At 41.1% G+C, this 13,947-nt stretch overlaps 2 protein-coding genes across 15 annotated transcripts in view; one reads left to right on the top strand and one right to left on the bottom strand.

The window, feature by feature from the left end:
* Positions 1-13,947, bottom strand: part of caska (calcium/calmodulin-dependent serine protein kinase a) — a 248,467-nt gene that overhangs the window by 121,200 nt on the left and 113,320 nt on the right. The gene's annotated exons all lie outside the window — the stretch shown is intronic.
* Positions 1,844-5,792, top strand: LOC124871818 (probable G-protein coupled receptor 82). The gene is given in 4 exon segments (XM_047371404.1): positions 1,844-3,033; positions 3,606-3,743; positions 3,822-3,926; positions 3,928-5,792. Coding segments are annotated over 4 exon segments (1,161 nt in total). The 5' UTR covers positions 1,844-2,220; the 3' UTR covers positions 4,033-5,792.

Raw genomic sequence — 13,947 nt, 5'->3', positions numbered from 1 at the left:
TGGTCTTCCATTCCTGGGGCGGTCCTCATGTGAGCCAGTTTCTTTGTAGCGCTTGATGGTTTTTGCGACAGCACTTGGGGACACTGTTGGGGGTTATGATTATTGATTGATTAATCTTGATCAATAATTATAATTACAAATCATAATTTCACAAAATCAATTTCTTAACCAAAATCCTCATTTATGAATCAAGACCAGAGATGTTTCTGGTGTTGTAATTGCGGCTCAACGCCTTTGACAATTACAACCGTTAAATACTCCGTAATAATGAATAACTATTGCCGGAGATGTCACTGTTTAATCGACCGTTTCTGCCGAAACGTGTGGAACTTTAACCTTATCTTGACTGACAAATCACTTTTTGCACACAATGAACACAAAACGCTCTCTCTTTATCTATGTGAATATTTATTAATCTTCACCTACTCAACATGCAAAATTCTACATAACAAGGGTAACACATCTAACTAAGCAAAAATAAAGAAAACAACAGTGGGTGTTGAATCAACCAGCATTTATGGCAAAATTGAGAATATGACGAAGATGTGTGGTGGTGAGTGGAGAGTGGGGGGGCGCAACTCCAACTGTACTCAGTGATGTCCTGATCATAAAACGTCCCCCAACTCCTGAGCAGACAAAGGGTTATAAAGCTTTTGGCGGCAAGCTAGCGAGCAGTGAAATTGGAGACAAAGGGAAATGGAGAATTTCACCATGAGGTGATTTTAACAGTCCAGTCTTACTACACACCTGCGTTGGCTCTCAGGTGGTAAAACACGCACAGAGCTAGCACAGCGGCTTCATACATCAACACAACACATCAAAGTTCCAATAAGCAAGGTTACATGCACATATCGTTCAGAACACGAGATCCTAACTAGCGATTCTGATCGCTCTACAACCTCTGACCCTGCCCAGGCCTTCTAATAAAGAAATAAAAATAAAGGATGGGTTTTACTTGGTGAAGCTCCTTCTAGGACCGCTTTCCTGGCTCAACTCCAGGAAAGCGGTCAGTCCCCATCCTTTGGCCTTCTTGACGAAAAGGAAAAATATGATCTGACCATCAAAGTCGACTTGTGATGAAAACACGGTGGCGTTCGTTTCCTCAAACTCCATGTTTTTAGTTACGTGTTAAACTCACTTCTTCGATCGGCAAAGTTAAATTTCTGGCCTTCCTAGTCCAGAAACCTCAGTTATGAATTGTTCGTTGTCCAACGAGAGAGAATGAATGAACTCTGCAAAGAGCTCTTCTCTTGAAGTGGTGCACTTCAGTCACTAGTCCGGTTCCTAGCAGAAGGCGTATGTTCAAAGTGAGCGCCTTCATATATGGCGTCCTGTGACGTCAGACTTGGGACGCCCAGTCATATCAGTCACAATGCTCGATGGGATATGTAGGAGAGGGGCTGTCCTGGATACAAAATGGCCGATGCCATTGGAGAGGCACAGTAACGTCCAACAACGCGCAGATAGTCCAATACTCAGCAACAAGTGGTCCAACAACACTTTAAAAGTTTTCCCAATTGTTCGGACTGAGTGACCTTCATTTCTTAAAGTAATGATGGCCACTTGTTTTTCTTTACTTAAAAAGCAGCTAACAGTCTATTCAGTAGGACTGTGTACTGTCTCCACCTCCTGCACAACACAACTGATGGTCCCAACCCCATTTATAAGGCTTGAAATCCCACCTATTAAATTTGACAGGGCACACATGTGAAGTGAAAACCATTTCAGGTGACTACCTCTTGAAGCTCATCAACAGAATGCCAAGAGTGTGCGGAGCAGTAACGGGGTGTTCCCCACAGGCAAAGTTTTGCATGAAGGTCTGAAGGATCGATTTTGATCTTATCTGACCAGACCACCTCCTGTCTCATGCTGGCTGTTTGTTTACCAACATTCTCGAATAAACCTCTTAGCCCTTGACTGAACAGCTAACATGGTCTTCATTTATTATTGCAGTTGGTTGCAGGATCAGAGTAAAGGTGCTGAAAACAAATGCTGTTCCATTTTTTAAAACCGATATTTAAAAAAATCTATCCTTTTCTGTTGAGTTCACACAGCATCTTGGCTGCTTCTCTGATTCGAATTTTAACAAGTTTGTGGTATTAATGTTAAACCGTATGAGGTATGATGACTTTTGCAAAGCACTGTATTAATAGCCCTTTTAAAGATGATTTACATAAAAAATAAAACTAATCAGAAATTTGTTTGTTTTTTTCAGATTAAATGGAGGACCCATCATCACGATCTTCACTCAATAATGCCTCCTTCTCCCTATGTCCCTCAGTTGTAACACTCTACTTCCTCCCCTCCATCTACGCATTCCTCTTCGTCACCGCTCTGCCAGGGAACATGCTGTCTTTGTGGGTGTTCCTGCGCTGCATCCCATCCATCTCCCCCACCCACGTTTACCTTACCCACCTTAGCATCTCTAACCTGCTGATGGCTGTCATCGTGCCCTTCTTCACACTATACTATGCCTGGGGCTTGCACTGGGCTATAGGCGACATTCCATGTCAGATAGTCCTGCATGGCATTACCCCTGTGCTCCACATCAACATCTACATCAGCCTCCTGATCCTCACATGGGTGGCGCTCAGCCGCTTCGCAGTTCTCATTCGGAACACCCACGCTTCCAGGCCGAGTGCCTGCATCACCCTGCTGCCACACGGCTTCTTCTCAAGCCTCACGCGGGTCTCCTTCGCAAACAGCATGTGCGCCATGCTGTGGGTGGTGACAGTGGGGGGCATTGTGCCGGTGACTGTTTACTACTCTGTAAACGAGGCTACGAAGAGTACAAAGGAGACAGAGGAAGTTGGCTGTGAGATGGTGTGCTACAGCCCTGTGGTTGAACTAGGGGGCAGAGTGTCTTCGACCCTTAGCATTGCCCTTGTAACTCTGTTCTTCATTCTCTACCTGCTGGTGCTGCTCTCTTATTTGATCGTATTAAGGCATATCAAACGCTCTCGACGCAATGCAAACATTACCAGCTCACAAAGCCTGCTTGCACGGGTTTCTCGAAACATCGTGGTCATCCAGGTGACTATGGGTTCTTTCAGGACAAACAATTATTTCATAATTTTGTTCTGGATTTGTGATTAGTCAAACCTCCAACTCTCAAGTCAATCACTGTGCAGATCTGGGCTATCCTGGAATCATTTAAGGTCGTTTTGACCAAGGATCATAAGGACTTTTTGAAAATCTTAAAGATCAAGACCTTTTATCCAAGCTAAACCTGCATGAGCAGAACCAAGATCAGCACTTTTAACTACAATTTCTCTTTTATGTTGCATTATATAAAGTACCAAAAATAATTAGGGAAAATCTTCAACTTTGTTCGGCTGCTGTAGACAGTAGATTTTGTGCAGATATGTTTGTTTTGGGCCCTAGTTTTCTTAGATTTGTGGGAGGCACTGCAGATTGCCATTAGGTGACAGTTGGTTCAGTGAATGCCACTATGGAAATCATCAGTCTCTGCAGTGCAAACAAATTAATGCTATAGTACTGGATGCACATATTTAGTTAAAACCTCCAGCAAGTAAATAAATAGAAAAAAGAGGATTTATCAAGGTGCAGATAAGATGGTCATCATTTTCTTAAACTCTTTGCAGGTTGTTCTTTCATTGTGTCTACTGCCGTATCACATCTTCAAACCTATCTTCACCACTCTGGCACATGATCAACCTGCCCCGCTGCACTCCTCTTGTCCTGACAACATCACTTGTCATCCACTCAACATCTTCATTGAGGTAACTACGTTTCACCTCTGTGTCTCACTTTCTGGGTTTAGAGGACATTGCATGAACTTTTCTTTCATCTGTCTCTAGCTGAAGAACTGCCTATTTCTTCTTGCTGTTCTGAGATCCGCGACAGACCCTGTGATGTACTTCCTGTTGGACGGGACCTTTCGTGAACAGATCCTGAGACTGCTAAAAAAAAAACAAGACAGATTTTAATAAAAAAGAAATGGTCTGGTCAACTACAGGAAGTGTCAATCAGAAGACAGACAATGTCGGGGAAGGAAATGTGATCTTGTGAGGTTTATAGTTATGAAAAAAGTCAACAGATCAACCACCTGAATTAAGAAGTGCCTGGACTATTTCTGTAAAATACCTGTGAAAATAGGTAACAAAAAAATCAAACAAACAAAAGAAAGCCTTGTTATGTTTTAACAGACACATGGTTAGCATGGTAAACAACCAACACACAAACAGGGACATATTTTGGACCTGATCATCAGCAAGGGTCTCAACATTTCCAAGGCCTGATGTTGCCCCATCTGACCTTTTCCTGTTCACTGGAAGTGCCATTTCCATTGACTCAATTAGCCATAGAGATATAAGAAAACGCTTTCGTACGTTTAATTGAAAGATTTAACTAAGTTTACTCTTCTACTTTGTCTTGTAACTCAGTTCATGAGCCAGTAGATTACTTCCATTCTAAAATTTTAAACATCATTAATCCATTGCTCCCATTAGGGTTATGGTTGTCTCTGGTAAAAAGAAATCTCAGTGGAGAAATGCTCCACTGGGAAGAAGTGAAAAAAGGGAGTGTCAAGCAGAGGTGACGAAAAACTGGACTTAAGGTTCACTATGACATCTATAAAGAGACTACACAGATAACTTACAACGTCAAAATGCAAGGGAATCTGTTTTTCTGAAAATATTAATAATGATCATGCAGTTCTGATGCTACAGACAATGGAGACTGTCTGTAGCATTAGAACTGCATTTATCCAGCGCTTGCAATGAATTTGCTAACTTCCTTACTGAGAACAAGAAGAGTATTATAAGGGTAGTTTGGACATTAATATCAAGTCCAATAACAATTTTGTGTCCAAAAATGAAAATTGGACAAAATTACACAATTAACCAAATCAAACGCATTAGCTTAGAAGAAATTATACATGAATTAGGCTCTTCCCTGTTATATCGATATTTTACCCACAGCTTTTTTCCTGTCATAGCATCTGATTTGATTCATATAATAAACCCATCCCTTTTTTCAAGTGTTTATAACAACCTTAAAAACTGAAATTATTAATAATTATTATAATAATAATAATTATTATTATTATTATGCCACTGTTGAAAAAGAACAATCTGGACAAAATGGTATTGCAAAATTCAAGACCCATCTCAAACCTTTAATTTATAATTTAGGTTACTGAAAAAGTTGTTTCAACAGTTAAATACCTTTTTACCTATGACCAGCTGATCTGACGTCTTCCAGTCCGGTTGCCCGAGGTGAAATAGACTCAGGAACTTCTTTCTGTTTTTGAAAACACTCATCACTCGTTCAAAATCACGTTGGGGAACCGGAACAGGCTCCGAACCGCATTAATGGAAAAGGGGTAAACAAGACAAATTACCATAACTATGATATGATACATAGCTCTACATTACAATGTCATTAGGTGACCATGATCCTACTCAAGGCTTGGCTAGATGCACAGAACAAATCACTGTGTGTACGTGCCAATTTTCTCCAGTTATAAAAATAACACTGAACTATTATTTTTTTTGGACTTCATGAGGAGCGATCAAGAGTTAGTCTGGGTATAGTAATGGACTCATACCTGAAAGACATTCACTAAGTCGGCCTTCTATCACCTGAAGAACATTTTCAGGATTAAAGGACTATTGCAGGATCTCGAACAACTCATCCATGCGTTTACCTTTAGTCAAGTCAAGTTTATTTATATAGAGCTTTTCAGCAACAAGGCACTCAAGGTGCTGTACATAAGGAAAAACATTACAATGATACAGAAAATCAAACAGAGGTAATTAAAAAAATAAAGAGAATAGAATGATGGATAAGAAAACGAAAGGAAAATTTGACTGAAAACTTTACTAATAATATTTAGATAACACATTCAAAGGCCACTCTAAACAAATACCTTTTTAATCTTGATTTAAAGCAACTTAGGGTTTCGGCACTTTTACAGTTTTCTGGGAGTTTATTCCAGATTAGTGGAGCATAAGAACTAAAAGCTGCTTCTCCTTGTTAGGTTCTGGTTCTGGGTATGCAGAGTAGATTTGAGCGAGAGGTCTGGCTGGTTGATACACTGACAACATGTCTGTTATGTATTTTGGTGTTAAGCCATTCAGTGATTTATAGACTAACAGAAGTATTTTAAAGTCTATTCTCTGAGCAACAGGGAGCCAGTGTAGGGACTTTAAAACCGGGGTGATGTGCTCCACTTTCTTAGTTCTAGTGAGGACGCGGGCAGCAGCGTTCTGGATCAACTGCAGCTGTCTGATCGACTTTTTAGGCAGACCTGTGAAGACACCGTTGCAGTAATCAATTCTACTAAAGATGAACGCATGAATTAGTTTTGCAAGGTCCTGCTGAGACATTAGTCCTTTAATCCTGGAGATGTTCTTTAGGTGATAGAAGGCCGACCTTGTTACTGTCTTTATGTGCCTCTGAAGGTTCAGGTCTGAGTCCATCACTACACCCAGGTTTCGAACCTGACTAGTGGTTTCTAGCTGTATTAACTGAAGCTGTGTGCTAACTTTTAAATGCTCTTCCTTTGGTCCAAAGATTATTACTTCAGTTTTGTTTTGATTGAACTGAAGTTTCTACTGGGGATAAAGGTTATTCAGGTTTTTCCACCTTCAAACAGACAGCATAAAGGAACTTGCTCCACAGTGAGAAGCAGTTCACTATAAAAGACCCTACCTGACAGACCATGGCTGAGCTGGGCTCTCCTAGAAGAAGCTAGGAGGAAGGGACAGAGCACCAGGAAGTCTATGGCTCTTGGTCCAGGCGTAGACCAGTTTTAGAAGGACTAGTCCCCCATTATCGAGATGCATAATGGGTCAGAACAGTTTTTAGGTGTTGCCTCCTCCCCAGGGAGAAAAGCTTGATTTTATGTTAAGAAAATATGTCCCTAAAAGCATTGAGTGCATTCATTAATTTTGATCTTTAGTCCAACTTTTCTTTACATTGTTTTACTTTGTTTTATCGTGCCACTGCAATGTATTTTTTTATGTTTGTTTGTCACTGCAAAGTACTTTTTTCATCATATGAAGCACTTTATATTGTTTTGGTTCTGAAATATGCTATACAAATAAACGAGACTTGCCTTTCTTATGTGTGAAAGAACCAAGATGTCAAAGCTGAACTTTTCTTTAGTTCTTGTTCTCCTTCACTCTGCTATTGTGCTATTGTCCCATATGTCATAACAATGCTACGAAGATGCATCAGGCCCAGCTTGTGACTGAATTCATGAAGATGGCTAACTAGCAATGGTTCTGCCAAATTCTTCATAAGATTGAGGCCATGTCAATGGTAACAGAGATATTTTGCTACCTTTGCAAGTGCCATACACATCTGGCATCCACACATTAACTGAGGCCCCAGCCATACTAAACTAGACTGTTTTTAGTTAATATTTTTTCCTCTGTTCAAACAAAACAAAAAACTCTGCATCTATCCCCTCTCTGGGTTCCATACTGGGATTTTTAAAAGAGCTTCACAAAGTGCAGATTCAAAGTGTTGACAATGTTGGGATTTTGTACTTGTTTTGCCACCAATTACAACACCACAAGCTGACAACAATATATTTCTCTCCAGTTTAGGCATTTAAACAGAGAAGCAACATGTTCACATGTGGATATTTCACAGTAGTATGTGCTTCACTGTTTTAATGACATACAAACCACCAGAAGTGACAATAAATAGTCTGTGCCAAGCAGCTTTCACTACAATCAATAGGGGTGCAGCCACCCATTATCAAAACTAGGAGCTGCTTGGCAAGCTCCAACTTTCCCGGGCAAAATGTGTGTGCATGTGTGTGTGTTTATGTATATACAGGTCCTTCTCAAAATATTAGCATATTGTGATAAAGTTCATTATTTTCCATAATGTCATGATGAAAATTTAACATTCATATATTTTAGATTCATTGCACACTAACTGAAATATTTCAGGTCTTTTATTGTCTTAATACGGATGATTTTGGCATACAGCTCATGAAAACCCAAAATTCCTATCTCACAAAATTAGCATATCATTAAAAGGGTCTCTAAACGAGCTATGAACCTAATCATCTGAATCAACGAGTTAACTCTAAACACCTGCAAAAGATTCCTGAGGCCTTTAAAACTCCCATCCTGGTTCATCACTCAAAACCCCAATCATGGGTAAGACTGCCGACCTGACTGCTGTCCAGAAGGCCACTATTGACACCCTCAAGCAAGAGGGTAAGACACAGAAAGAAATTTCTGAACGAATAGGCTGTTCCCAGAGTGCTGTATCAAGGCACCTCAGTGGGAAGTCTGTGGGAAGGAAAAAGTGTGGCAGAAAACGCTGCACAACGAGAAGAGGTGACCGGACCCTGAGGAAGATTGTGGAGAAGGGCCGATTCCAGACCTTGGGGGACCTGCGGAAGCAGTGGACTGAGTCTGGAGTAGAAACATCCAGAGCCACCGTGCACAGGTGTGTGCAGGAAATGGGCTACAGGTGCCGCATTCCCCAGACCTGGGCTACAGAGAAGCAGCACTGGACTGTTGCTCAGTGGTCCAAAGTACTTTTTTTGGATGAAAGCAAATTCTGCATGTCATTCAGAAATCAAGGTGCCAGAGTCTGGAGGAAGACTCGGGAGAAGGAAATGCCAAAATGCCAGAAGTCCAGTGTCAAGTACCCACAGTCAGTGATGGTCTGGGGTGCCGTGTCAGCTGCTGGTGTTGGTCCACTGTGTTTTATCAAGGGCAGGGTCAATGCAGCTAGCTATCAGGAGATTTTGGAGCACTTCATGCTTCCATCTGCTAAAAAGCTTTATGGAGATGAAGATTTCATTTTTCAGCACGACCTGGCACCTGCTCACAGTGCCAAAACCACTGGTAAATGGTTTACTGACCATGGTATCACTGTGCTCAATTGGCCTGCCAACTCTCCTGACCTGAACCCCATAGAGAATCTGTGGGATATTGTGAAGAGAACGTTGAGAGACTCAAGACCCAACACTCTGGATGAGCTAAAGGCCGCTATCGAAGCATCCTGGGCCTCCATAAGACCTCAGCAGTGCCACAGGCTGATTGCCTCCATGCCACGCCGCATTGAAGCAGTCATTTCTGCAAAAGGATTCCCGACCAAGTATTGAGTGCATAACTGTACATGATTATTTGAAGGTTGACGTTTTTTGTATTAAAAACACTTTTCTTTTATTGGTTGGATGAAATATGCTAATTTTGTGAGATAGGAATTTTGGGTTTTCATGAGCTGTATGCCAAAATCATCCGTATTAAGACAATAAAAGACCTGAAATATTTCAGTTAGTGTGCAATGAATCTAAAATATATGAATGTTAAATTTTCATCATGACATTATGGAAAATAATGAACTTTATCACAATATGCTAATATTTTGAGAAGGACCTGTATATATATACATATACAGGGGTTGGACAATGAAACTGAAACACCTGTCATTTTAGTGTGGGAGGTTTCATGGCTAAATTGGACCAGCCTGGTAGCCAGTCTTCATTGATTGCACATTGCACCAGTAAGAGCAGAGTGTGAAGGTTCAATTAGCAGGGTAAGAGCACAGTTTTGTTCAAAATATTGAAATGCACACATTATGGGTGACATACCAGAGTTCAAAAGAAGACAAATTGTTGGTGCATGTCTTGCTGGCGCATCTGTGACCAAGACAGCAAGTCTTTGTGATGTATCAAGAGCCACGGTATCCAGGGAAATGTCAGCATACCACCAAGAAGGACGAACCACATCCAACAGGATTAACTGTGGACGCAAGAGGAAGCTGTCTGAAAGGGATATTCGGGTGCTAACCCGGATTGTATCCAAAAAACATAAAACCACGGCTGCCCAAATCACGGCAGAATTAAATGTGCACCTCAACTCTCCTGTTTTCACCAGAACTGTCCGTCGGGAGCTCCACAGGGTCAATATACACGGCTGGGCTGCTATAGCCAAACCTTTGGTCACTCATGCCAATGCCAAACGTCGGTTTCAATGGTGCAAGGAGCGCAAATCTTGGGCTGTGGACAATGTGAAACATGTATTGTTCTCTGATGAGTCCACCTTTACTGTTTTCCCCACATCCGGGAGAGTTACGGTGTGGAGAAGCCCCAAAGAAGCGTACCACCCAGACTGTTGCATGCCCAGAGTGAAGCATGGGGGTGGATCAGTGATGGTTTGGGCTATCATATCATGGCATTCCCTTGGCCCAATACTTGTGCTAGATGGGCGCGTCACTGCCAAGGACTACCGAACCATTCTTGAGGTCCATGTGCATCCAATGGTTCAAACATTGTATCTCCCATGGCCTGCACAGTCACCAGATCTAAATATTATTGAGCCACTTTGGGGTGTTTCGGAGGATTGAGTCAAGAAACGTTTTCCTCCACCAGTATCACGTAGTGACCTGGCCACTATCCTGCAAGAGGAATGGCTTAAAATCCCTCTGACCACTGTGCAGGACTTGTATATGTCATTCCCAAGACGAATTGACGCTGTATTGGCCGCAAAAGGAGGCCCTACACCATACTAATAAATTATTGTGGTCTAAAACCAGGTGTTTCAGTTTCACTGTCCAACCCCTGTATATATATATATATATTGTCAAAATAAGGTGAGATCTTTCCATGTATTCCATGCAACATTTAGTAACTGCTCACAGTTAACTCCATAAAAGTTACAATAAATATCCTTATATCCTTATGTGTAATCCATGCAATAATTATTAAAACACAATTTTGAAGCAGTGAGGAGTGAAACAAGCATGTTCTCATATTCTGGAGCTGAGAGACTGGAGAGGCCTGTGTGGAGCCACATATTATCTGCCACATGTTATCTGTCCTATCTTTTGCAAAAATATAAACAAGTATATCCAAAGAAATGATGTATATATATATATAAAATATTCCAACAAACTGCTATTCTCTTGAAATCTGGTGTACTGATTTTAATGTTATTGCCTCCTTCTGGTAAAGCACAGGCATTACAGCATTTTTACTGGAATCAAAAAGACTGTCGAAAGCGTGTGGTGGCCAGGGCCTCAATATCCTGAACAACAGTGGCGTGCACAGACATTTTGGGGGGCAGATGCTCAAGTGGAAAAAAGGGCACCTTGTCAGCACATGGAGCTGTCGGTTGCCTTTGTTGTGTGAGATTTATTACAGGCACAACATGAACATAATTTATATGTATTACTAAGCCCCTCCAAAACAAACTGTCCTGTGGGTTGAAGGGAAATGACCACCCAGAAAAAAAAAACTCAAAACAAGAATGCATTTGATAAAATTCTTAAGATTAATAAGGCAACAAAATGATTACTGATTCACAACCTGAACTTCCTGAGTCAAATTTGAAACTTACATTATCCTTCTTTTTTTTTTCTTTTTACACACTGAGCAGTGTGTACTTTTATCACGAAATGTCTTCTGCACCAAATAACTTTATGTTGTAGCAAAACAGGTTACACTGCCAAATTTACCAGGTAGGTCACACTAAATGAGTTATCTTCAGTAACCAGTGACCAATCTACACCGTGAATCAACTATACCCAGAAAATGAGTTATAAAATCTTTATAGTCAAAATGAAACCAACAGCAGAGAATATGATCATAAGAAGAATCATCTATACTTCTGCATGTAGCCAGTGTGATATGACAGAAATTATTCTTAGAGAATAAAAATGAATGAGATTACAAGTCCTGAGAACTGATAAAATGTCTGCTATTTAGAAATTAAAATTCTCTGATCACATCATCATTTTTACACACACAGAAGTAGAAAGTACAACTTCACCTACATGATCCCCACATTTACTGAACGTTATTAAAGGTATTTTAGTAGTGTATGAATTGTAATGTTAACCAGCTCATTTGGCTGCATTTGTAATAAAATAAAAAAAACACGAGTCAAGCAGAAGTCATCAGGGACCATAATAGCAAATGTAATACCGACATCTATGAGATAGATTTTAATTTATTTATTTCTTCTAATTTAATCTAAGAGTTAAATCGCAGACATTCTCCTGGTGCCTGGTGGTGGCCATAGAAGACATAGCTGGTAAAGGTATTTCATCGATTGGCCTGTTCTGTTTAGATAAAATGGTGGCAGGTGAATTTTTAACTTTTTCATCTGAAGTTTAGGAAGCAAGTATATTCGTTTTGTTTGTTTCCTGGATGGTTAGCTGGCCTGTCGGCAGGGCAGGGCTCTATCTGACGGCGGAGGGGAGGAGAGAAGAGGTAAGCTGGACCAGCGCAGGTCCAACTCTCCGCTCTGCACGCAGCCCGTCTTCCTTGAGAGACACACGAGGCGGGACACGTGTGTGTGTTGGCGAAGGGGGAGGGATTTCAAAACGTGGGGCACTGGTATTATAGGCCTCTAAATTCAAAAATTTTACCTTGGGCCCCACACTATGCACTGTAAAAAAAACAAAAACAAAAACAAAAAAAAAAGATTTCAGGAGTGAACTTTTTTCTCCAAAGGATAAAAGGGCAGGTGCTCTAGCACCACCTAGCGTCTATCTGAGCACGTCCCTGCTGAACAGTGTTCAAATGGATTCCAGAGATGGTTCAATTTCAGAATCGCCCGATGCATTGCTATATTCTTGTTGGGGTCATCCATTTTGGTCGCACATTTTGACGCACGCAGCTCAACTGACGTCGCAGCTCTGACGTCGCTGGAAGCATAAACCGGCTGAGATGCAGAGTTTCGGGGCCATTTCCCGCCTGTCACAGGACAGCGCATAGGAGGCGCATTTCTGGAGAGACAAAAGCTCGCAGGCGAACTTTTGCTCCACAAGGCCATTCCCGGAAGAGCTTGAAAGCTGGAAATCTGTCTGATACGAGAAGATCAGAGGATTTATTTGCCGATCGAAGACCGCGCCACAACCGCCGCAGGTGGAAACCCACAGAAGTTCAATGTCCAAGGAGAAAAGTTTCCTCCTTGTGTATGCAGTCGACTAAACGGTTCTTCATATTTTCCTCTCCTGGACGGATAAGAAATTACCGTTTTTTTCTTTAATTTGATCACGGACGCGTGGTCCCCTCCCCTCCTTTTCTTCAGACCTGATCCCTCTTCAACCGGTGGAGAGCAGAAATCAATGTCAAAGTAATTTCGTTCTTTTCATATTAAACCGGATAGGTGTATTTAGAGGTCTGGGCAGGATGAGGCAGTTAAGGTTATGTAGGATCACCAGTAGTTAATCTAAGGTATTAACTTGTTTCATGCAATACTGTTTGAATTATGTTATGCTGAGCTGTATTTTGATTTGCTGCGCAAGCGCTGCTGAATCGTGTGTGGTTAATGTTTTGTCCGGCTGATCCCAAATCAGCCAAGAGTTAGAAGTTGGACTTTTAAAAGTTTTTCATTCAAGGCAGCTGCGGTCTGGGCCTCGCCCGACCACTCTTTGTTCCAGTTTTATTGCTGGAGATTTTCCACTGAGTTCCTGCCTCAAAGTTTATGACTCTTTGTCAAGATTTGGGGCAATCAGCTGGATGTGGCTAAAGGGCCGTGGCCCCACCGTTTCATCAGCTGATCGCTGCGATTGAGACATCAACACGACAGGAGGATTTCTTTCCATTTAACCCAAATTACACATTTTGTCCATAAACTGCTGGTTTGATCTTCATAGACACTAAATGCATATATATATATTTCTTTTATTATTATTGTTAGGTAGTCATTGTTATTCCCTTTGTGTAGAATAGTGCTTGTTAGTTAGGTGAAGGTTTTTGGACCAGAATAATGGTATATCAGGATTATTTGGCTTCAATAAATCTTCATATATATAATTAAGAGAAGCGTTTGTGTTTATTTCGTACAAGAGTGATTTATCTGTCAAAACAAGGTCGAAGTTTCCCCACCTTCAGTGAAGCGGTTGAATAAACAGTGACAGTTGGTGGTTTTGGTTAATAATTTGTAATTATTAAAGAGCTTTGAGCCCATAATCACAACACCAGAGGATATCTCTGAT

The sequence above is a fragment of the Girardinichthys multiradiatus genome, chromosome 7 (assembly GCF_021462225.1).
Source record: "Girardinichthys multiradiatus isolate DD_20200921_A chromosome 7, DD_fGirMul_XY1, whole genome shotgun sequence".
Classification (NCBI taxonomy): domain Eukaryota; kingdom Metazoa; phylum Chordata; class Actinopteri; order Cyprinodontiformes; family Goodeidae; genus Girardinichthys; species Girardinichthys multiradiatus.
Note: the sequence above shows the minus strand (reverse complement) of the source record. Positions and strands in the feature narration are given on the sequence as shown.